This window comes from Eublepharis macularius, chromosome 19, assembly GCF_028583425.1.
Source record: "Eublepharis macularius isolate TG4126 chromosome 19, MPM_Emac_v1.0, whole genome shotgun sequence".
Lineage (NCBI taxonomy): Eukaryota > Metazoa > Chordata > Lepidosauria > Squamata > Eublepharidae > Eublepharis > Eublepharis macularius.
Genome location: NC_072808.1, coordinates 6,924,570 through 6,946,647, shown reverse-complemented (window position 1 = coordinate 6,946,647; position 22,078 = coordinate 6,924,570). Strand labels below are relative to the sequence as shown.

The following is a 22,078-nucleotide window of genomic DNA, read 5'->3' as shown; positions in this document are numbered from 1 at the left end:
CACAACGTTACGGAAGCAGGTTAGTAGTGTGAAAACAGTCTTGGTCACTTTTACTGTATCCACCAAAGGTTGCTACAATTCCTTCTAAGGCCAGACATTTACACATGAAGATAAATATATATTAAAGATATTCATTGTTACATCTGTTGATCTCCAACATGAGAAAAGGCCATTCTAAGATTCTCAGCTGTATTACCTTACCTACATGCACACACAAAAACTGGCCTTTGTCAAACTGGATTGATTTATTCATGACCCTTATAACATCACAATATATATATAAATAATTTATTAAACTGTCTCTTGGCTCTTTATATCATGGGCAACAGAATGGAGAATGCCTCAGATCTCCTACGTTGTCCTGCCCACAAATTCAAAATCCTTATTTCATGGAATTCTCTCTCTATTTCCAATTTTTAAAATGCTCAGGTTGGCTTTTGACAAAAGACAGAGGGTTTTTTTAAAAAAAATGTGTTGCCTAAAGCTGAGATGAGTTGGATTCAAGCTGTGATGAAACATGCTCAGGGACTCTTTAATATGTGCTGACGGGCCTGGAAGTTATCACAGGCTGACTGGAAACTGCCATAAATTGAGGAGATCATGTGACTTGGCCTCCAGTTAATGTAGTAGTGGACAAGAAAGCTACTCTTATGACCATCAGTTACAGTCTATGACGGCAAAACCTACCTCTCCCCCCCCCCTCTCTTCACTTTCTCCTGGAAGATGGACCCAGTGCAAAAGGCCGTGATCAACCATACCTTCGGGGTACCCGTCGCCAAGGCCAAGCGTCCCATTATTTCTTGCAACGTCTGCCAGATCCGCTTCAATTCTGAGGTGAGTCACTGGAGCGATGAGCTCAGATATCTCTGTCTTGTGCTGTGGCTCTCATACTGTGAACTTGTGGTGGATTCTGAAGGGTGCTAATTGGCATGAGACATACAAGTGCCATTGAATATCCACAGGGTGGTCTTGCTCACACCACAAATCTGTTACTCAAACCAGATTCAGTGCAAAGCTAATGGAAATGGAACCTAGACCAATAGGTTGCATTTGGAGAGCTGGATTCAAAGACCACCAAATTATAAGGCCACATAAGTAGGGTAGGTTGGATTCCTTCTCTGTAGCAGCTCCCCCAGATTAAACCTCATAAACCAGAAAACAGTGCATCCTGAGTTCCCTCCCCTCCCCACCCCCCACGCAACCCATACTTCTTCCCTCCTGGGGCAGCCCTGAGCAGCTACATTTTTTTTTGCAATGTCTTAATCCCATCCTGATTGCCCTGGATGGGGTAGAAAGCATGTGGCACTGTCATGCTCAAAGCAATTGATTTATGAGGCAGGTGGGGAAGTTGGCTGAAAAAACGAAGTGCACACAAATGGGGCAACGTGAGAGATGGGTGCACAGAGGCAAACCTCTCTTTGCCATCCCTGTTTCTTGCTCAGAACATCCATCAGCACAGCAGAAGGAAGGCTGCAACAACAGCCCTCTGTTTCCTATTCCTGCTGTCATTGCTCAGCATCATCTGTTGCCAGAAGACAAGAGAAGTGGCAGCCTTCGGGTTTCTATTTTTACATTGATTTTTTGGTGTGTAAGTTTGGGTCAAACTTTGATTTTTGTTTGCTGCCGACAGAAAGGCAGGATGCAAATTTAATCAATTGGCCCACCACAGACAGCACAGGAGAAATAGAGTGGAAGGTGTAGATATAGAGACTGAAAAGAAGGTTAGATTACAGCCAGCGGGAGTGGCAACCATGTTCAATAAGGTGAGTTGTTGAGAGCTTGAGCATTGCACCCAGTAGAGAGCCTGAGCGTTGAGTATTGCTTGAGCATTTGGATGTGTCTTTTTACCTAGTATAACAACAACAACAACAACATTCAATTTATATACCGCCCTTCAGAATGACTTAACACCCACTCAGAGCGGTTTACAAAGTATGTCATTATTATCCCCACAACAACAAACACCCTATGAGGTGGGTGGGGCTGGGAGAGCTCCAAGAAGCTGTGACTGACCCAAGGTCACCCAGCTGGCTTCAAGTGGAGGAGTGGGGAATTAAATCCGGCTGTCCAGATTAGAGTCCCGCGCTCTTAACCACTACACCAAACTGGCAAATTATCCAGTCCTGACTCTGCTATGGAAATAAAGAAGACTCAGTTTGCATGTTCTGTTACCTGCACCACTCTTATCTGGGCCTCTGAGTAGTTGTTGCGTAGATGGCCCTTCAGAAGTTAGAACAGAAGTACAGCAATGGGAATAGTTGGGCACGGGAGGGCTGCCCGTGTAGTTTGAAACTTGGGGTCTGGTTTCCTTTTCTTCTTTTCCCCTGACTCCATCCACGTGCCTTCTGTGTGGCAGCCAGATTCAGGAGCTGCGGTCTTTTCACTTTGCAGTAGACCTTCTCCATTCGCAAAGGTTCCATTCCCAGGATCACTATGAATGGCGAAATCTGCAAATACTGGCAGATAGGAGTCTGCTGCCCCTAGTCACAAAACAGGCACATTTCCAGCAAAATGTAATGATGTAATCATTACGGTGGAAGTAAAAACAGGCTGGAGGCCGCATCATGTGAGCAGATGTTGAATTGGTAAAATTGCAAGCCGCGAATGGCAAGGATCTGCTGTATCTCCAAGCTGGAGTATGTACATGTTCAATTTCTGCTCATTTTGTGTTGTTAAGCACACACACACCACACACCACACACAGAGTTTCTGCCAAGGGGGAATCGGGGATGTAGCAAAGCTCTGTATTTGTATAGGTGCCCAATGAAGTCACAGGAATCCTTAGCCATCCCAGAACAGCTAGATGTAAATATTTAACAGGCTTGAGAGTCTTAAGAAGCCATCTGGGCACAGCTACAGTCCTCTACTTTCCTATCAATACATGGTTGGGGCAAGATGGGGGCATGGAAGGGTTTGGGGCAGGTTTGGTAGGGGCATGCTGGGAGTGAACAAAGCTGTCCTGAAAAGATGGCAGAGCAGAAGAAGCAAAGTAGAAGTGCGTCAGTAACTGTTTGTTTGGCCTCTTCTTTTCTGTCTTCCTCACGCAGAGCCAAGCCGAAGCACACTACAAGGGGAACCGCCATGCCCGGCGAGTAAAGGGAATTGAGGCAGCTCGGACGCGGCAGAAGGAATCGGGAGGCCGCGAGGGAGATAAGCCGGGACCCGTGGGCAGCCCGTCCTCCAGCACCGGGGAGAGTGACTCTGACCGTACAGGTACTCAATTTCTCCCATTCTAATCTTGTCATGCATCTGAGGGCCAAGCTACACATGACGAATGACACTTGAACGGCAAGTGTATTTCTCCCTGTTCACTTGCCCTCCACTCAATCCACTTGCCGTTCAAGTGTCATTCGTCATGTGTAGCTTGGCCCTGAGAGGAGAGGCTTACCTAAGGCCCCCTGCAGAGCTCATAACAGTGGTGGGATTCGAACCAGTAGAGTGCTGATTGGCATCCAAACCACTTAACCACTGTGCTACAGTGGAAGTACCAGTTCAGTTAGGGCCAAGCTACAAGTGACGAATGACACTTGAATGGCAAGTGTATTTCTCCCTGTTCACTTGCCCTCCACTCAATCCACTTGCCGTTCAAGTGTCATTTGTCATGTGTAGCTTGGCCCTGAGATCATGAGAGGGAGGGCAGGAAAGGTTACATCAGTGCTTATTTCTTGTAGCCCTTCTTACATGCCCAGAGAAAGACCAATCGCCACCTTGGGGTCAGGAAGCAATTTTCCCCAGGCCAGTTTGTCTAGGGATCCTGACAGTATTTTGCCAACTTCTAGGCATGGAACAGCGGTTACTCACTCTGTGTGTGTGTGTATGTGTCAGAGCTGCCACATATCCCCCAAAGTCAGGCTGATCCCTGCAAGGAGTCCACAGCTCAGTGTACACTCAAGCTTAGCCCTGGAATATTGCCTGAGCTCTGGGATGCCGACGTCCAGCCCTGTGAAACAAAAAAGTGCCCCTGAGCATGTGCAAAGAACATTTATCTTAACCACTGAGCAATCACAACCCCCAACACACCTATGCATATTTGATGGGTTTGAGAGGAACGGGCTTTCTGAATTAGAGTTGTCCTCTCTACTCAGGAAGGTTTCTGGCCTTCTTTCCTATGATACAGCCAGCTACAGGGAGAATATGATGCATGTTTATAATGTTTTCTGGCAACGAATCGCAGTCCGAGGCACTGCCTAGATTCCAACTCAATTACAGGGTTCAATAAGACATTAGCTGTATTCTGCACCAATTACAGGGTTGAGGGTGAAACCTTTGTGCTAGAGGTGGGGAGGAGGGGGGCTGCGAGAAGGGCTTGGTCATGCATCCTTTCTTTTGACGTCTTGCTGGTCCCCCCGATGCTGGGAACCTGAGCCGGCTTGTCAGCACCGGGTGACGGTCGAGCAGGCGGGTAATTAAATCGCCTCTAATTAAACATTGATTGCAGTTCTGATAGCTGGTGGAAATGGAGCTGGGGCCGGCCTCCTCGCTTGGGGAGCTCTGCCTCCCAGCTGTAGAGCAGGGAGCTGGGGCGGCCTGCAAGGGAACTAGCCGTCTGCCCTCCCACGCTTCCACACAGCCCTTCCTGATGCACGGCATGCCGCTGACTCCCTCCTTCACAGATGCCAAGCGAAATGTCTCTCCTGGGAAGGTGGCGTGTTTAGGGAAGGAGGTAGAACATGGAGCAAAAAAAAGGGAAAGATTAATTCTTCCTTGGGGCTGACTCCTTCAGGATCCTCGGGTGAACTGAAAGGCAGTACACAGAAGAAAGAAAATAACTCAGCTACGCTGCAAATAATTTTACTTGCTAAGGGAGGAAGATGTGGGGGGATCATCTTAGCAGTTATCTGTTTTGTTCGAAATGACCTTTAGGCTTAGTGCAGGTGACCAAGAAGCTGTTCTTCTGTATTGTACCTGTTTAGTTTCTCCTGTAAGAGCCCCGTGGCACAGAGTGGTATGCTGCAGTACTGCAGCCCAAGCTCTGCTCACGACCTGAGTTCGATCCTGGCGGAAGCCGGGTTCAAATAGCCAGCTCAAGGTTGTCTCAGCCTTCCATGCTTCCGAGGTCAGTAAAATGAGTCCCCAGTTTCCTGGGGGTACAGTGTAGATGATTGGGAAGGCAATGGCAAACCACCCCATAACAAAAACTCTGTCACGAAAACGTGATGCGACATCCCCCCATGGGTCAGTAATGACCAGGGCTTTTTTTCAGGGGGAACGTGGGGGAACGGAGTTCCAGAACCTCTTGAAAATGGTCACATGACTGGTGGCCCCGCCTCCTGATCTCCAGACAGAGGTGAGTTTAGATGGCCCTCCATGCCGCTCAGCAGCGCGGAGGGCCATCTAAACTCCCCTCTGTCTGGAGATCAGGGGGCGGGGCCACCAGTCATGTGACCATTTTCTCTGAGGGCAACCCACTGAGTTCCACCACCTCTTTTCCCAGAAAAAAAGCCCTGGTAATGACTCGGTGCTTACACAGGGGGCTACCTTAACCTTTTTTACCTTTAGTTTGTCCTGTACAAAGGCAACAGTCCTTTGGGATGTGATTTAGAGCATTTATTTACCCCACCTTTCTCCCAGCTCGGTTAACAGTAATAGATATAATTCAAGTACATAATTTAGAAGCAGGAAATTAAACAGTTAAGTGTGAGCTCATTCAAGCTGCCCCATCAGCTCTTTGAAATAAATCTGACTGCCTTGCTAGAAGGGAACCAAGAGTAGGTGCCTACCTCATTCCTTCTGGGGAGGCTATTGCAAAGTGGTTCAGCAGGAACAGAATGGATTGAACCATCACTGGACTAAATTGACAATCACCACCAATTTCCGCTTCCTGCTGCAGACACACACACCCATGTCATTCCTTGGGGTCTGCTATTTTGTGGAGATTGGTGGGCTGTATGCTTCTGAGCAAGGGAATTGTTAGCAAGGCCCTATTAAGAGGAGCACAGTTGCTACCTGGCTGCATATCAGGATAGAGACAGTCCTCCGTGGATGTGGCCTGCTGGTCATTTATGGGTAGGCTTACTATGTGACTACTTATGGTGGGCAAACTCTTGAGGATTTATTCCATTGCCTTCCGCTGCTTGGAATGGCAGAGGAAGAAAAATAAGGGGAGGGGGAATGCTTCAGCCTAGTCAGTGATCCTTCATTTCTGGGTACAACCCAGAAGTAACAGGGGTAGCTCTAGGAATCACCATAGAATTTTACCGTTAAGGTGAATTTGTGTGATTTTGAAGTGTTTTATTACTGTGAACATCCACAGGTGTAGGAGAAATATTTTAAATAAACACATTGAAGTCAGCTCAGGTCTTGTTAAAGCAAAGTAAATCTCTTTGCATTTGCATCAAGAGGTCTTGAGAACAGTCCAGGTCTCAACTGATTCCGGATATAAGTAGACCTGTTCACAAGCTGAGGTTCAAAATGTGTTCAATCAACTTAGAGAATGCAAGAGCATGTCTGTCTGATGGGAGAATCCTCTCTTGTTTTCCCTCTTGCACGATCTGAGTTCTTCTGAACCTTCTGTTGGGCTTTGTACAGCCATTGCTAGAAGTGTTCTTAAATCCTCCTAGCCAATACTTGGCATGGATGCTGTTGTCTTGAGGTGTGGAAGTTATAGAAACGGTTACTCAAGGGCCGCTGATTCTTAGCCACCAATGACCTCATATTTATATTTATGGGTCCCCCCCACCTACTCCCTCCCACCTGATCAAGACTGTTGCTTTTGTTGAGGGTTCAGACTCTTACATATGAAAGGATAGAGTGTTAAAGAGTAAGTCCCAGTGACTCATCGAGGAAGGGTGTAGCACACAATGCTCCCTGCTCACTCGCCTGGTTCCTTGGGTTGGTTATGTTGTCATAGCAACTCTGGGCAAAGTTCCAAAGCCATGTTCTAACCAGGGGCTCATGTTCAAGATGTTTTATGCTGTGTCCCAAAGAAAACCCAAGTGTTGCTTGCTTCCAGTTAAACCCAAATAGTTTGTACACAGGATGTATTCAAGTCTGATTTTCAGGCTCAGTTGGCCTGCTGTAGCCTGAACCTGACTTAAAAAAAAATCTCATAAAGGTAAAGATCCCACCCACCCCCACCACCATTTCCCGCAGGGAAGGCACAGCACTCTCAGAACACATCTATGGTGCAGCCTAAGAACAACATAGCATAATGCCAGGCCTAAGGGCTAGGCCTCCCTGCAGAGCAGAGCTTGTGAGATTCCTTTTTGTTGTAAGAATCTGGCCATGATTCTCAGCTGGTCCCTGGCCCCAAGGATGCCTGCCTGGTCTTGACCAGGGCCAGAGACATTTTGGTCCTGGCACCCACCTGGTGGAACTCTCTGTTGGTGAAAACCAGGGCCCAGCAAGATTTACTATCTTTCCGCCAGGCCTGTAAGAAAGAGATGTTCCACCAGGCATATGGCTGCGGTTGGGGCTGGGTGGGCTCTTTTTCTTTGCCCGTCTCCTACTGAGTGGAGAATGTAGCCCGCTCCTTCCAATTATCTGCCGACCCACCAAACACCATGGGATGTATTCAATCGGGTTCGGCATACGGGTTGCTGTTAAAAGTTGCTGCCTCTTGTACAGTTTTTTTACGGTTTACGTTTTAATGTAATTAATATATTGAATGTGATTTTGTTGTTACTCACTCTGAGCCTGCTTGCAGAGAAAGCGGGTTATAAATCCAGTAAAATAAAAATGAACGAACGAACCAGAGCAATCAAAACGGTAGCCAAATGCTCACAACAGAATATCATCTTTCAAGAGTTCTAGAAGCCCTGCTGGGCACGCGTGGTTTCCCGTGCTACTTTGAAAGAGAGTGTGACGAACTCAGCTTTACACGCTGAGATTTCCAGCAGGAGGGTTATGATTGACAGGTTTCCTTCCCCCCTTGTGGCTGGCCTAGAATGGCAGTTGGGGATGGAACGTTGGGGGAAGCTGTCAGTTGGGAGTGGGAGAGAAAACAAGAGAGTGAAAGAGAGTGGGAGCCTGGTTTTCGACCAGTGAGGGTCAGCCAGAAAGTCCTCTGTGTTTTGTGAAGCACTTATAGTCCTAGGACTAAAGTGGGGGAAACCAGCATACACCCCCTACATAGACTCAATAGATCTGGGAAGTATAGAGGGCCAAGGAGGAGGTAGCAAGGAGTCTCCCCTTCAGTGCCAGGAACAAGATTATAGTTCACAGCTATGTCACCTGCCCAAGATCTGGGAAGGGTCTGTCTCTGTGGAGAGCCCTTAAGTCTAGAGAGGAGGGAAAGTCATGCTGTGCTTTTACTTGACAAGTGTAACATCTGTGAAGCAGTGTGAACCTCTAAAAGCAGCAACTGAATGTTTTGTGCCTCACACCAGTGAAGTTGTTGTACATAAACCTTTCTGTCATTACATTTACACACCTGCCTACCTGTCTTTTAAGTTCAACTTCTGTTAATAAACCTTCAGTTATATTCTTGGAATCTCCCCAAGCCTCGTGTGCCAGTTTCTGATAAAGGGAAGCACAAACCCCTGATCTGTCCCCTATAAAGACTTGGCTGGGTAACCGATCGTAATATTCATAAGGATGGGACAAAGAAGAACACTGAAGCTCAATATCAACCATGTTACCAGAGGCTTCCCAGCCCAGTATACAGCTTCATAGGCTTACAAAGGAGGAGGTTTTACCTCAGGGTAGGGGAAGGTCAGTCCAAGCCTGAGTTGCACGTGGGTTTGTGGCAGAGAGCAGGGGTAGAGAAGAAGTCAGGAGGGATGTCTCACGGTACATCCGGCGGGACATTCCTTGAGCTCCTGCTGATAGCTGCTTTGAATGTTTTTAAGCAGTGTGGTGAGGTATTTATTTAAGAAATGTATAAACAAGCAATTTAAATGCAACTGACTTTAATCCCACTGTTTTCAATTAGACTGAGTCATGATTCACTTTAGCTGGATAGTGAACAGTGTTAAGTTTAGGCCTGCTGATATTTAACTGGTCCAGTTCCAGTATCTTTTTGCAACAGACTTTCACAGAGAAATCAAGCAAGTGGATCATTTATCACTTTATTTTATTTTTCACGCCAAGTGTCCTCTGGTTAATTTATTGTGTATCAGGCTACTTTTTAAAAAAAAAAAATTATTTCTGTAACTTTTTTTACAAACTTTATATAACAATAAACAAAAAACGATTTACAATGCAAAAAGGTTAAACTTGTCATAGAAGGTTAAACTCGTAATTTCCTCTTCACCTCCTGTAGGCTCTGTCAGTTTCACCTCCACTGTTAGGAGGCAAAGAGGAAATAAACTCTCCAAGGGGCGATCTTTGCGGCTCTGTAGAGAGGGGAAATTGACAGAGCCCTCCAGTCTGTCTTTTAAAACTCAGCTTCCCGGCTAACGTTGTAATTCACGTGTAATTTGTCTCTTGTAGTTTAGCTCAGAGCAGGGGTCATTTTGTAGAAAAAGAGCTGGAGGAACTCATTAGCATAACTCATTAGCATATGCCATACCCCTTGACATCACCAGAAGTGTGTCATTAGCATAACTGATTTGCATATGCCACACCCCCTGACATCACCTATCCTGTCTGTTTTGGACCCAATCCAGGCCATTCAGGGCCAAAAATTGGGCCCAAAATGGCAAAAAGGGGCTGAAAATGGCCAAAAAGGGGCTCAGAATGGTCAGGATCGGGCCTCTGCTGAGCGAGAGAGTGATCCACCACCCGTCAGAGGCCCGATCTGGGCCGTTTCAGCCCCAATCCAGGCCGAAATGGGCCCAAATGGCCGAGAGTCAGGTGGGCAGGGTCACCTGACATGTGACCTCTTTGGGGAACTGCCGGAACTGTGTTCTGGCATGTTCCCCCTCAAAATGAGCCCTGGCTCAGAGTATAATTATTCAAGTTACACCAATAAAACTGTAAACAAATGGGTCAGAGATGTGCGGTTGTTTTGTATTGCATATGTCATTTAAGAAGGGTAGCCATTGCTCAAAGAATATCGATTGGTATTGCAAATTATCAATCGATTGGAGACGATCAGCTATTTTATCAATGATAAAAATATCCCAAAGTTTCCTATTCCAGTCTGATATAGATTGGTCTGTTAAAGGCACGGGTCACATTCTAGCCCCTCCTAATCTGTGACCCAATTCTTTAGCATGGTTGAAGTGCGACTTACCAGGGTTTTTTCACTCTCTTTCTGGCAGTGTTTTTGTGACTGATAGGCAAACCATTTTACAGAGGAAGTTTTGCCAGATACAGAAATGAAGTGACAGAAAAAGTTTCCTCTGCTATCTTTCCTGCCTATCAAGCAGTTATTAATAGCCGTGGATCAGGACCGATTAAAAATGTTAAATAAGCTTGAAAATTTAAAAGCATTAGTCTTGCCAGAAGAAAACTGGCAACCTCTGATGTTCTTGCACAAAATGTTATCCTGGTAGGCTTGCCAGCCTCCAGGTGATAGCTGGAGATCTCCTGGAATTACTACTGATCTCCAGGCAACAGAGATCAGTTCCCCTGGAGAAAATGACGGCTTTGAAGGGTGAACTCTATGGAATTATACCCAACTGAGGCCCCTCCCCTCCCCAAACCCACCCTCTTCAGGCTCCATCCCCCAAATCTTCAGGAATCTCTCAAGTTGGACCTGGCAACCCTATATCCTGGTTCTTCTGGGTCAAATAGAATTGTACTGTGAAGTACTGTGAAGATGTTTTAAAAAGCAAAAGATTGTACAAGCACTTTGTATGTTAAAAATGCACAGGAAAGTTCATTATGAACGTTCGCCGTGCTCAAGGCTATATATACTTTCCATCAGCTGACCCAGTTTCTGTGCCCAAAATGCCAAATTCGACTAGCTGATTAAAATGTACACATTTGCATGCAGTGGGGCTTTGCATAATTTATTCTCTGCAGGCTAGCCTGAAGGGAATTGCTGGGGAGGAGGCCTGTATCCTCCACGTCCCTTGTGACCACTGCAGTGCCTATTCATCCCCCTTCAGGCTTCTGAACATTTTGCCTAGAATCACTTACGTATTTTTCGAGCTTCTCACCAAAGTCTTAAGGGCTAGAATCTTTGTTTTTTAAAATCTCAGAAGGGGTTCTGCACGAGGCACCAGATATCAAATTTGGTGCAGTGCAGTCACGGACACTCAGCAGCTACACAATACTCCCTGGGCTCTGCCAACGCTGCTTCTACCCTCAACACAGGACTGGTTTGCATCCACTACCATAAGACAGTGTTTCCGATCCCAACCTGTGGGTCATGAAGCAGTCAGAAAGTGGGCCACAGACTTCTGCAGTTTTATTGATTTCCGCATGCTCAATTTTTTTTTAAGTAGGTCACCATACCAAGTAAATTTGGACTTGTGGCTCACCATACCAAAAGGTTTGGGATTATCGCCATAAAATATACTGTTTTGTCCTTCAGTTTCTGCTTATTCCTTCCACAATTCCCCCTGGCCTGGAGAGAGCTGACATCCAGAAGATAAACTTTTTTCTGTGCTGTTGTGTGTGAATAGAAACCACATGCTCTGTTGGCAAGTTGCCAAGTTCTGGCCTGTGGGATGGGGTGTGTGGCTTCTTCATCTCCCCTTTAAGACCCTTAGACTCCCAAGGAATAAGATATAAACAAAAACAAATGAAAGCTGAGCATTTCCGGAATCTAACAGATGCCTGGAGCCAAACTCTTTGTTTAGCTACATACTTGCCGAGCCACGATGTTCACTGTTACAACGGAAGCTAGACATGGGGGGATTTGGCCTGCTGGATCTCATATGCATTGAGGGCTCATACTGACCTAGGAAGAGGAGCAGGAGCCATTGGGGGGTGGGGGAGAGCATCTCTAAGACAAGCTCAGAACCTCATTTCAGCCCCGTACTTGATCTGGCAACGTACACATTCTAAAAACCTTCTGCAAACATATGCAAAATGTATTGCCCTCACCAATGGGAAATCTCAGGCTCTTCCTTGATTAGGAGGCAGGACTTCCAGTTCAGCAGGGACAAACTGAGACCCAGTTTGGTGTAGTGGTTAAGAGCGCGGGACTCTAATCTGGAGAGCCGGGTTTGATTCCCCACTCCTCCGCTTGAAGCCAGCTGGGTGGCCTTGGGTCAGTCACTTAAGAGCAGCAGGACTCTAATCTGGAGAGCCAGGTTTGATTCCCCACTCCTCCACTTGTAGCCAGCTGGGTGACCTTGGACAAGTCACTGCTCTCTGGAGCTCTCTCAGCCCCACCCACCTCAAAGGGTGTTTTTTGTGGGGATAATAATGGCATACATTGTAAACCGCTCTGAGTGGCCGTTAAGTTGTCCTGAAGGGTGGTATATAAATCGAATATTATTATTATTATTATTATTATTATTAAGTCCTAGGCCTGGCATCTTTAGTTCTCAGAGGCATGAGAAATTCTTCTTCCAACTTAATTCCCATCCTGGTTTTTCTGCTCCATTTTAACTAGTTTGGGTTGAAGTTTTCTGGCTGAAACGTTCTGCTGACTTTTCTCTCTTTGGCACAGCAGGCACTGTGTGGAATGCCACACTGTACCCTGATTTAGACTGGCGTTTCTCTGTTGTGGGTGCATGGGTTCATTTAGTTTCTGTTCAATGGGCCTAAAATGTGTCGTTTTCATTTGGGGTAGAAGATGGTGAACAGCTGGTAGAAGGCTTCCAGATGCTGATGAAAAGACAGTAGCGCTTGCTCCAAAGACAGTAGTAGTGCCAGCCTCTATTTTCATCCAAGGCTTAACTTGAGCTTCGAGCACACTTGCAGTCAGTCTTCTTGGACTCAGCTTTAAAACCTGTTTTCAGTGCCTGGATCCAGCCTTAGGGAATCTGAAGGGGAAATGCAGTTCCTCTGAGCATGTGCAGAGTACATTTCTCTTTACGCAAGCAAATTGCAGTCTGCCCATACACTTCTATAACTGAGCTGACAGGCTTGAATCGGAGTGAATCGGAGTGACCTAGGGTTGCCAGCCTCTAGATGGTAGCTGGAGATCTCCTGGAATTACTGTATTGGATTGAATCTTCCTGCTTATGGACTTATGATTGGAAGTTATATGGCAGTGGACGATTAACTTGTCGTTATACTAGCACTTAGCACTTTATGGGTCTTGCAACAAAGACTGTATAAATGTATTGATACAACAGTGAATAATGAATGGGTATTGAATATTGTATGAACTGCACAAATATTGGCAATTTATAATTACTGTATTGATTATATGAATGTTTACAATTGAAGTGGTTGTCGTTAGGTGGTCTTGAATTCCTTTGCTGGCTAGCCTCTAGATGGTAGCAGGAATTACAACTGATCTCCAGGCCACAGAGATCAGTTCACTTGGAGAAAATGGCTGCTTTGGAGGGTGGACTCTATGGGATTATGCCATGCCAAGGTCCTCTCCCTCCACAAACCCCACTTTCTTCAGGTTTCATCCCCCAAATCTCCAGGAATTTCCCAACTTGGAGCTGGCAACCCTCGGGTGACCAGATGCCACTGAACACAGTGGTCTTCATACCTTTTCGTAGCTGTGTAGAAAGGTGAATTTTGGCCAGTGTGCTTTGTCATTCTGTGCCATTGCAAGGAAGAGAGAAGGTACTCCAGGCAGAATTCCATCTTCTGCATTACAAGCGAAGGCACCAAGATCTCTGCCTTCTGTGGCATCTGATCATGCCAGCTTGAACCTCTCTCTCTTATGCACTTAAAAGAGTTCACTGCTCCTCTCCCTGGATCAGTGACCTCTTCTCATCTTTATCTGCTGCGGAGTTTCCAAATTGAAACCAGAGCTCTGTTTCTAATGGAAGAAATGATCCTTTAAACCCAGCAAGAGAGATTGTCGTCAGGTGCAGGGGAGCAGAGCCTGTGATTGGGCAATTGCACTTCCCCCACCCCACCCCACCCCACGCCTGCTTTCCCTGCAAAATGTGCCAAAGCACCATGCTCCCTGGTGCACCAGCCCTGCCGTGCTTTCAGTGCTGCACACTGAACCAGGGAGCCTTTTGTTTTTGTTTTGTAGCTGTGTTAATGAAATAAGTGGGGGGATGATTAGGAGCACATGCCTGGCTCCCCAAGCGCGGCTGTTGTTTGTTCCGTTGACACGCTGATCTGGGCCTGGCCGGGGCAGCCTACGCAGGCGTCGACCCAAGCCCAGAAACCGTCAACGGCAAAGGCTGATTCTAATTGCTCAAAATTGGGCCTAATAATAGCTGTCGGCTTCAAGGCAAATGAGGGAAACAACCATGCTTCCCCCAGTGCTCCAGCAGTGCAACGAAAAAAGAAAGGAACAGCAAACAGATGGTTTTTGACTGATCTGGTACCGCTAACACATAGGAGAAGGGGCAGGGAAGACAGCGGCATGCAAAAGAGGGACCGTCTTAGGCCCACTGGTAAGGTGATCAGACATAAAGAAGATTTATACAGGTGCAATTTTTGCTCACCCCTGCCAAGCCGTATTCTTTTGTTTATATAACCTTTAGAGAAACCAAGGGCTCCGTTTTCCTTGCTATATGGCTACTCTTAATTGTAGTTTGATCCAGAGGAGGATTTCTGGAGACAGAATGGGGAGAAGTGATTTTCCCCAGTTCCGCTTCCGCAGCAGACCTTCCACTCATGCTGTCCCTGGGGCTTCTCTTTGGAAGGCCCTTTTGGCTGCAGTGGGAGGGTGGAGGCGAAGAAGCCATGCTCTGCAGATGGAAATCCCTTTCTGTCTGGAAATTTCCAGTGGCTCCAAGTCTCATGCTCTATGCATATGTGTTGCCAGCATCATTTCTGAATGGCGACTACCTTCCAAAACTTTCTGGGAGAAGGGTTTTCCTCCCCCACCCCTGCTCGGTAGCAGAGCTTTAATGCTGCAGAATAGATGAAAATTCAACAGTCACCGTTTCTCCTGCATAGAGATGCAGCCACATGGAAGGGTTTACCTGCTGAATTTCTACCTGTTGCACCACTGTTAGAGGGTATGCAAAAAAGGAGGGGGGACACAATAGGATTACCAACTATTAATCAGACCCACAGGAATTTTGCTAGGGTAGTTTTTTCTCGCATGGAACTTCATTCATTCATTCATTCATTCATTCATTCGTTTATGCATGTCATTTATAGTCCACCTTTCTCAATGAGACTCAAGGTGGATTACATAGTGTGAGATTATTACAAGCAGTGTCAAGGGTATTTCCATACATTGTCAAGGACACCACCATAGGATAAATAAATACAAGTTTACAAAGACGTAGCATTAGCAAGGATCCAATACAGAGCTGAAGACTTGCTGAAACAGATCATAATCAATTCTAGGACTGACATTAGACAATATAAAGCACAGGTAGTATATAGGAGTACAAATTTAAAGCAATAGATAATACATAAGGCAACATAGTGGTGAAGTCTGTGGTCCCTAACTCATTGGTGAAGCATCTGAGACCCCCTTCACTTCACTTGCTTAATTTTACTGCTTCCGCCCTGGACATACGTTAAGTAAGTCGGTAACCAAATGTGATGGACTTTCAGTAGAATAACACTTGCACTGGTATGACCGAGATCAATGCCCAGCATCACTAATTGAGAAAGCTCTCTCTTCCTGGCTATAGAAGCTAGTTCTGAGATTCCCACCATCAATCAATCCATGCTGACAATAGGAGGCTAAATCAATTTTGTTACAAGTTGCATCAGAAATAGACTGCAGCCTTAAATACAGCAGAGCTCAGCTGATAGAAGTGTTCTGCAGGAGCAGACAATGTAGTCTGGATTAGAGATGGGCATGAACCAGAAAAAAAACGAACCATGTGGTTCGTGGTTCGTCAAATTTCACGAACCACGAACTTTCACAAACCTGCCCCCGTTTTGTGAACTGGTTCATTTGGTTCGTGAAAACGTCCCATCCAGGCCAGAAAATTGTCACTTCTGGGTCAGCAGAAGGTCACTTCCGGGCCAGCAGAAGGTCACTTCCAGGTCAGCAGAAGGTCTGCAGGAAGTCCATCCCCTGTTGCTTAGGAAACTGTCTGCAGTGACGAACCAAATGAACCAGCCTAAAGTTCATGGCGGTTCATCAGAAATGGGATCTGACGAATGGCTGGTTCACGAACCACGAACTGGCCTGGTTCATCATGAATTTTGGTACATATTTTGGTTCGTGCCCATCTCTAGTCCGGATCCAAGCCTATGGATGGAACCCAGCTGAGGAAGTCAAAGAGAATGCAACAAAGAGAATTTAGGTAGGCTACTTATGCTGGTTGGATGGGGGGGCAGGCATGAAGGCAACCACAATGAGAAACATTTTATAGGGGGAGAATCCCTTTGCAAGGCTTACCATTGCTTGCAACTGCTGCCCCTGCTCCCCGATCCTGGTTATTCACCAGAGCATCAAGAATGCCTCATTCACATTCATGCATCAATCAGCAGTGGCTAATGTACCATTCTCCCCTGCTCCCCTCCATCCACATGGCTTCCAAGATTATAGAATCCTACCTAACTCAGGCTTTCTGGATAACCTTATTCAAGCATTCTCCTATGTTACATATATTTAATGCAGAATACCGTCAGATACAAGCAAAGCAAGCTGGTGCCATATTAGTCTGAGGCCAAGAAAGTTGTGCCTAGGGCCCAGCTACAGCTACTTGCCCTCCACTTGCGCTCCACTCGATCCACTTGCCGTTCAAGTGTCATTCGTCACTTGTAGCTTGGCCCACAGACACAGTGAGGCCAGATAGCAAATGAGTTGCAGTGATAAGTAAGTGATTCACATTGTATGTGGCTAAAAAAAATTCCTAATTTTACACAAACCCAAATAGGACCTGAACAGACAGGAAAAAAGGATTGCGTGGTTCTGGTGGCAACTCAATGAAAATGTCGACTCAGTTTACGGCAGCTGTGAGAAAGGCAAATTCTGTTCTGAGGATTGTTCGGAAAGGGACTGAAAATAAAACAGCTGGTGTCATAAATAGAAATACGCACTGCGCCTGCATTTAGAATATGGTACTGAATTCCCCCCCACACACAAGAAGATAGCATACTGTGGGGAAAGTGCAGTGACGAGCGAGGAGCAATCATGGGACTGGAGCATCTTCCCTAGACAGAAAGTTTTCTTCTTTTCACTTTGGAAAAACTGGTGACAAAGGCATAAAAACATACAGATTTATAAAAGCCATGTATCGTGTAGAAAGAATGGGTAGAAAGATTTTTTTTTGTCCCCCTTTACAGAAATTTGGAGTTACATAATGAAATTGGTTTTTATTAGACACATGATAAATAGGATGCACTTTTTCCACCTAACATGTAATTAACTTAGGTAGCTACCATGAAGCTGGTAATGGCCATTAGCTTAAGTGAACTGACAGGTTATTTATTGCCTTTTTTATCCCAGCTTTCCACCAAGGAGCTTGGGGGTAGCATCCAAGGCCCTTCCATCCTCCATTTTATCTTCGCAGCGACTTGGTGAGATAGCTGAAGATGAGAAAGCGTGACTTGCCCAAAGACATCCGATTTGCTTTGTGGCCAAGTGATGATTTGAACCCAGGAGATTAGACAAAATCATGGAGGACAAGTCCATCAATGGGCATTAGCCATTGTAAATAAAAGAAGCCTCCATGTTCAAAAGCAGTATACCTCTGATTATTAAGAATATAAGAGCATAAGAAGAGCCCAACTGGATTACACCAGTGAGCCATCTAGTCCAGTATCCTGCCTCACACAGCGGCCAACAAGAAGACTTCATGCCCTGCTTTCAGGCTCCACAGAAACATCTGAATGGACATTGCTGGAAAAATAAGGATGCTCGGCTATAGAGAGGCCCTTAGCCTGTTCCAGCAGAGATCTTCATATATGATATGGAAAGCCAGTGTGGTTCAGTGGGTAGAGTGTGGGGCTTACACATAGGAAGCTTGGGGACAAGGCGTTGTTCTACATGAAATTCAACAGTGGACTTTATGTTGCTTGCCAACTTGCAGGGTTGCTGTGTGGATAAAATTAATAAAGAAATATTGCCCAATGACTAAATGGTTTCAGGTAGAGGACAAAACCATCTGATGTGGTGCTAAGTTCCTTCACACAAGGAAGAGAGACTTTTAAATAAACCAATCAAAAGAGGTTGTTACCATTCTTAAACTAACGAGATTGTGTTGTCGTTCTGCCCAGAAGAAGACCATATAGATTTTCGTCTATCAGGACTGGAGTCCAGTGGTACCTTGGAGACCAACGAGATTTTTAGTGTATAAGCTTTCAAGAGTCAGAGCTCCCTTCTTCAGGTACTGCAGTCCAACATGGCTCTCTACCTGGAAGCATCTATCAGGATGTATCCATGTATTGTATTACATTTGTGACCTCCATTGCCCCCAAGAAACTCAGCAGTGGTGTTTTAGCTTCACAACAGTCCTGTGAGAAATTACGACTTGGCTAAGGGCACCCTTGGGCTTCTTACCAAAGCAAGGTTTTCTGACATCCAACCCCTAAGTAACTGTTGCATACAGGGCTGGTTCCAGCATCGCCAGCACCTGAGGCAGCTTAATGCTGCATCTGTGCGCGTGCGCGCACCAGACTGCGTGATGACATCACACACAGTGATGTCATCACACAGGGGCTGGTGCGCGCACGGGGGGCATTCCAGCCCTCCTGTTCAGTTGCTTTGTGGGCCAGGCGCAGCCAGCCGCCCTGGCTACCGGCTGCGCCTGGCCCGCAGAGCAACTGAATAGGAGGCTGCCCGCTCAGTTGCCCCATGCTTCCACCACCAGCATGCACTTCTGGCCAGTGGCGGTGGCAGCAGCTCCATGGCGCGCACCCCTGCCCCTGGGCCAGCACCCCTCTGGCGCCTTAGCGCCCTGAGGTGGCAGCCTCATCAGCCTCAATGGGCGGGCCGGCCCTGGTTGCATACTGGCTATAATGGAGGTATTAACCTAACAGCAGACTTGAGTAGATACAGAATGTATGCCACACACATCCATATAACTTATGATTTGCGTAAGCCAATTGTACCAAAGGAATGCAATTTGATATATTATTGCATCACTGGCCACAAACACATTGAAACAATAAGCCTATGGATTTAAATAAAACACATTTTTGCATCGGATGAGCCTGATGGCAACAAATCACATTATTTTGCAAGAAACTTCTCCAAGTTCCAGCGGATAGCATTGCAGACTGTTGCCCTGGATAGAAATAAACATCTCCATGCCTTCTTGTAGTAAATCATTTTTGACTCTGGTAAGTTGATAAAGTGCCCTTAGAGCTGATTCAAGTTCTTTTCTGATTGAATCATCCAAGGGCCATGGAGTATGCCATCCACTTCTTCCAGACCACAACTATAGAGCTTTTTCCTCTGGGCAGTTTTATATATCATCCCTTCAGATCTGCTGGCAAAGGGTCTAAGGGAAAACTTTCTGGCAATAACAGCTCAGAGTGCTGCAAAAAGCAAATTCAATTACAGGAACAATGTCCAAAGTAGAAGTATGGCCTTTGTTTTAGTTGACGTGATTGCTTTTCTCAGTTTGCTTGTTTGTAAAGTTTCTGCTCTGAGATACCAGAAGGAAATTGGGTGTGTATGTTCGGGACACAATTGTATGCTTCAAGTTCGAACGCCAACTTGACTTCCCACCCAGCCATTTTCAAAACTGTATTGCCCCATTTTTAGCCTGCCCATTATTCAAGGAGCTTGAGGTTGTATATATGATCTTTTCTCATCTTTGCAACAACTTTGAACTTTTTGCCTGTCTTAGATCAGTGAAGGAGATGAGCAATATGTATAGGACAAGCAAAACGAAATACTTGTTGACTCAACAAGTAATTAAATTGTTCAGTGCAATGCCAGTGAGTGTAGTGACAGCCACTAGTATAGGTGGCTCTTAAAAAGAGATTGGACAGATCTGCATTGTGAGTGGGGAGGGCATATCCCCAAGTCTTTGGAATGTGCCTCTGTAGTTCTGGTTACATTATCTGAAACAGTATATCTTAGAGTTGGAAAAGATACAGAAAAGAGCAGCTGAAGTGACCACGGGCTTGGAGCTCCTTTCTTATTAGGAAACATTAAACACATTTTAGTTCAGAGATGAGATGGGGAAGAAGTCAGTCAGTACCTGGATGTCAAAATCACCCAGGAAAGTATGTTCAGAACAGAAAAACAACTTCACAGAGGTCATAATTGGCTTATGAAATTCACTGGCTCACCATAGGCCAGACTGTCACATGGTGGCTATCACAGGATCACTGCCCAGTAGAGATGGGCACGAACCAAAATACGAACCAAAGTTCATGATGAATCGGGCCAGTTTGTGGTTCGCAAACCAGCGGTTCGTCAGAGCCCGTTTCTGATGAACTGCCATGAACTTTAGGCTGGTTCGTTTGGTTTGTTTTTTGGTTCATCACTGCAGACAGCCTGGCACTGATCAATCAGTTTCCTAGGCAACAAGCGATGAACTTCCTGCAGACCTTCTGCTGACCCAGAAGTGGCCTTCTGCTGGCCTGGAAGTGACTTTCTGCTGACTCAGAAGTGATTATTTGCTGACCTGGATGTTATGTTTTCATGAACCAAATGAACCAGTTCGTGAACCGGGGCAGGTTTGTGAAAGTTTGTGGTTCACGGTTCGTGAAATGCGACGAACCACAAACAGCATGGTTCGGTTTTTTTCCAGCTCATGCCCATCCCTACTGCCCAGAACAGGAAGGAAGGAAGGAAGTAAACTGCGAGTGGCTGTAGTTTGAGGACTTTCTTTACTACTTGTACAGGTGACCGTGTCTAAGAGGAAAAGTTTCTAGAACAAGTTTTCTCTGAATTTTACTTTGGGAAAAAATATAACTGTGGTAGCCAGTTTATCCTCGAAAAGAGTCCAGTAGCACCTTTAAGACTAACCCACTTTATTGTAGCGTAAGCTTTCGAGAATCACAGTTCTCTTCGTCAGATCCTGATAGTATTTCCAGGTGCATCTGACACTGGCTGCTGTTAGAAACAGAATGCTGGCTTGGGTGGACATTTGGTGAGCCATGGAAGGACACAGCCTTATAAGCGGAAACAGCTTTGCTTTTTTAAAAAAATTACTGAATTGCCAATGAGAGAGTGGGCCCTATTAATAGATTCAAGGTCACACTTCATTTCTGCAGCCTGGATCTTCTCTTTGTGCCAGAACTTTGCAGACTCAGTGCTTAAGGACTTCAGGTGACTCATCAAAAGCCCATACAATTGGATAGTTTTCTCCATTATTGCTTGTCCGAGCGTTCTTTGAATAGACTGTGGTTTTTGTCATTTGATCCCGAGAACATAGCTTTGTAAGCCTGCTGTTACTCATCACTTGCGACTTAACCAGTAGCTGAATGTCAAGGGACAGCATTTAGGAGGCAGTTGAAAATTCCCCCCACCAGATCTAAGAATGAGGGAGCCCAGGGTCCTAGCTGTTAAACCAAGAATGGCTCTAAGAAATGTGTTCAATAAAACGTTCAGCCTCCTACATATCACCATAAAAGTCCAGAAACAACTAATGATCCCTTAAGCCTTTCAAAGCAACGTCCTGCTGGGTAACCCCCTCTTCAGACTGGTTTGCTTTGCGGTTGCCCTGCGGGGACTTATTAATAGCAAAACCTTCCGGCGTGAGCAGGAATGGCGCGAGAGGGAATGTTGGAAGCCGCAGGTTTCCGCAAGGCTTGTCAGGTCTGTGTGATGAGTGCTGTTGAATCAAAGCAGAAGCAGCGAAAGCGCCCAGGAAGATGTCTTCTCAGTACGGAGGCCAACTTCCCTCCCTGCTTTGAAACGGGGAAGAGCTTTCACGCCGACTGCACAGCTGGCTGTTAGCGTGCTCTGATGTGACTTGCCAGGAGCAGAAATGGGGTGAACATTGATGTCCTTCGGCACACTTTGTAAAGGTCCAGAAGGATAAAAGAGGGTACCAGTGTGCTTGAAAAAAAACCAGGCTGAGCTGAGGTGGGATAGGAGTGGAGTCTAATGAATTGGGATGGAACGGTGAGTGTTGCTGGGCAGAAGGAAGAGCCAGGCCCTTGTGTGAGACCATATAGGCAGGGCACACTTATAACATTCAGTCCTCCTGTAAAGATCCTCCGTCTGAGTTTTGCCCACCTCCCTTACACATTGTTGACAGCTCTGCCTTCAGTATGCTGCATTCATTTTCTCTTAGGAAGAACTTCCCGACAGAGCGGGCCCTCAGTGGAACAG

The 22,078-nt window shown here is 46.0% G+C and overlaps 1 protein-coding gene across 5 annotated transcripts in view; it reads left to right on the top strand.

Annotated features, from left to right (window-relative positions):
* ZNF385A (zinc finger protein 385A) overlaps positions 1-22,078 on the top strand; it is a 201,971-nt gene that overhangs the window by 161,236 nt on the left and 18,657 nt on the right. For all 5 annotated transcript variants that reach the window (XM_055003145.1, XM_055003143.1, XM_055003144.1 and 2 more), the window contains 2 exons: positions 724-834; positions 3,048-3,213. In XM_055003145.1, coding sequence (XP_054859120.1) covers positions 724-834; positions 3,048-3,213 — 277 coding nt within the window. The remainder of the gene's footprint in view (positions 1-723; positions 835-3,047; positions 3,214-22,078) is intronic.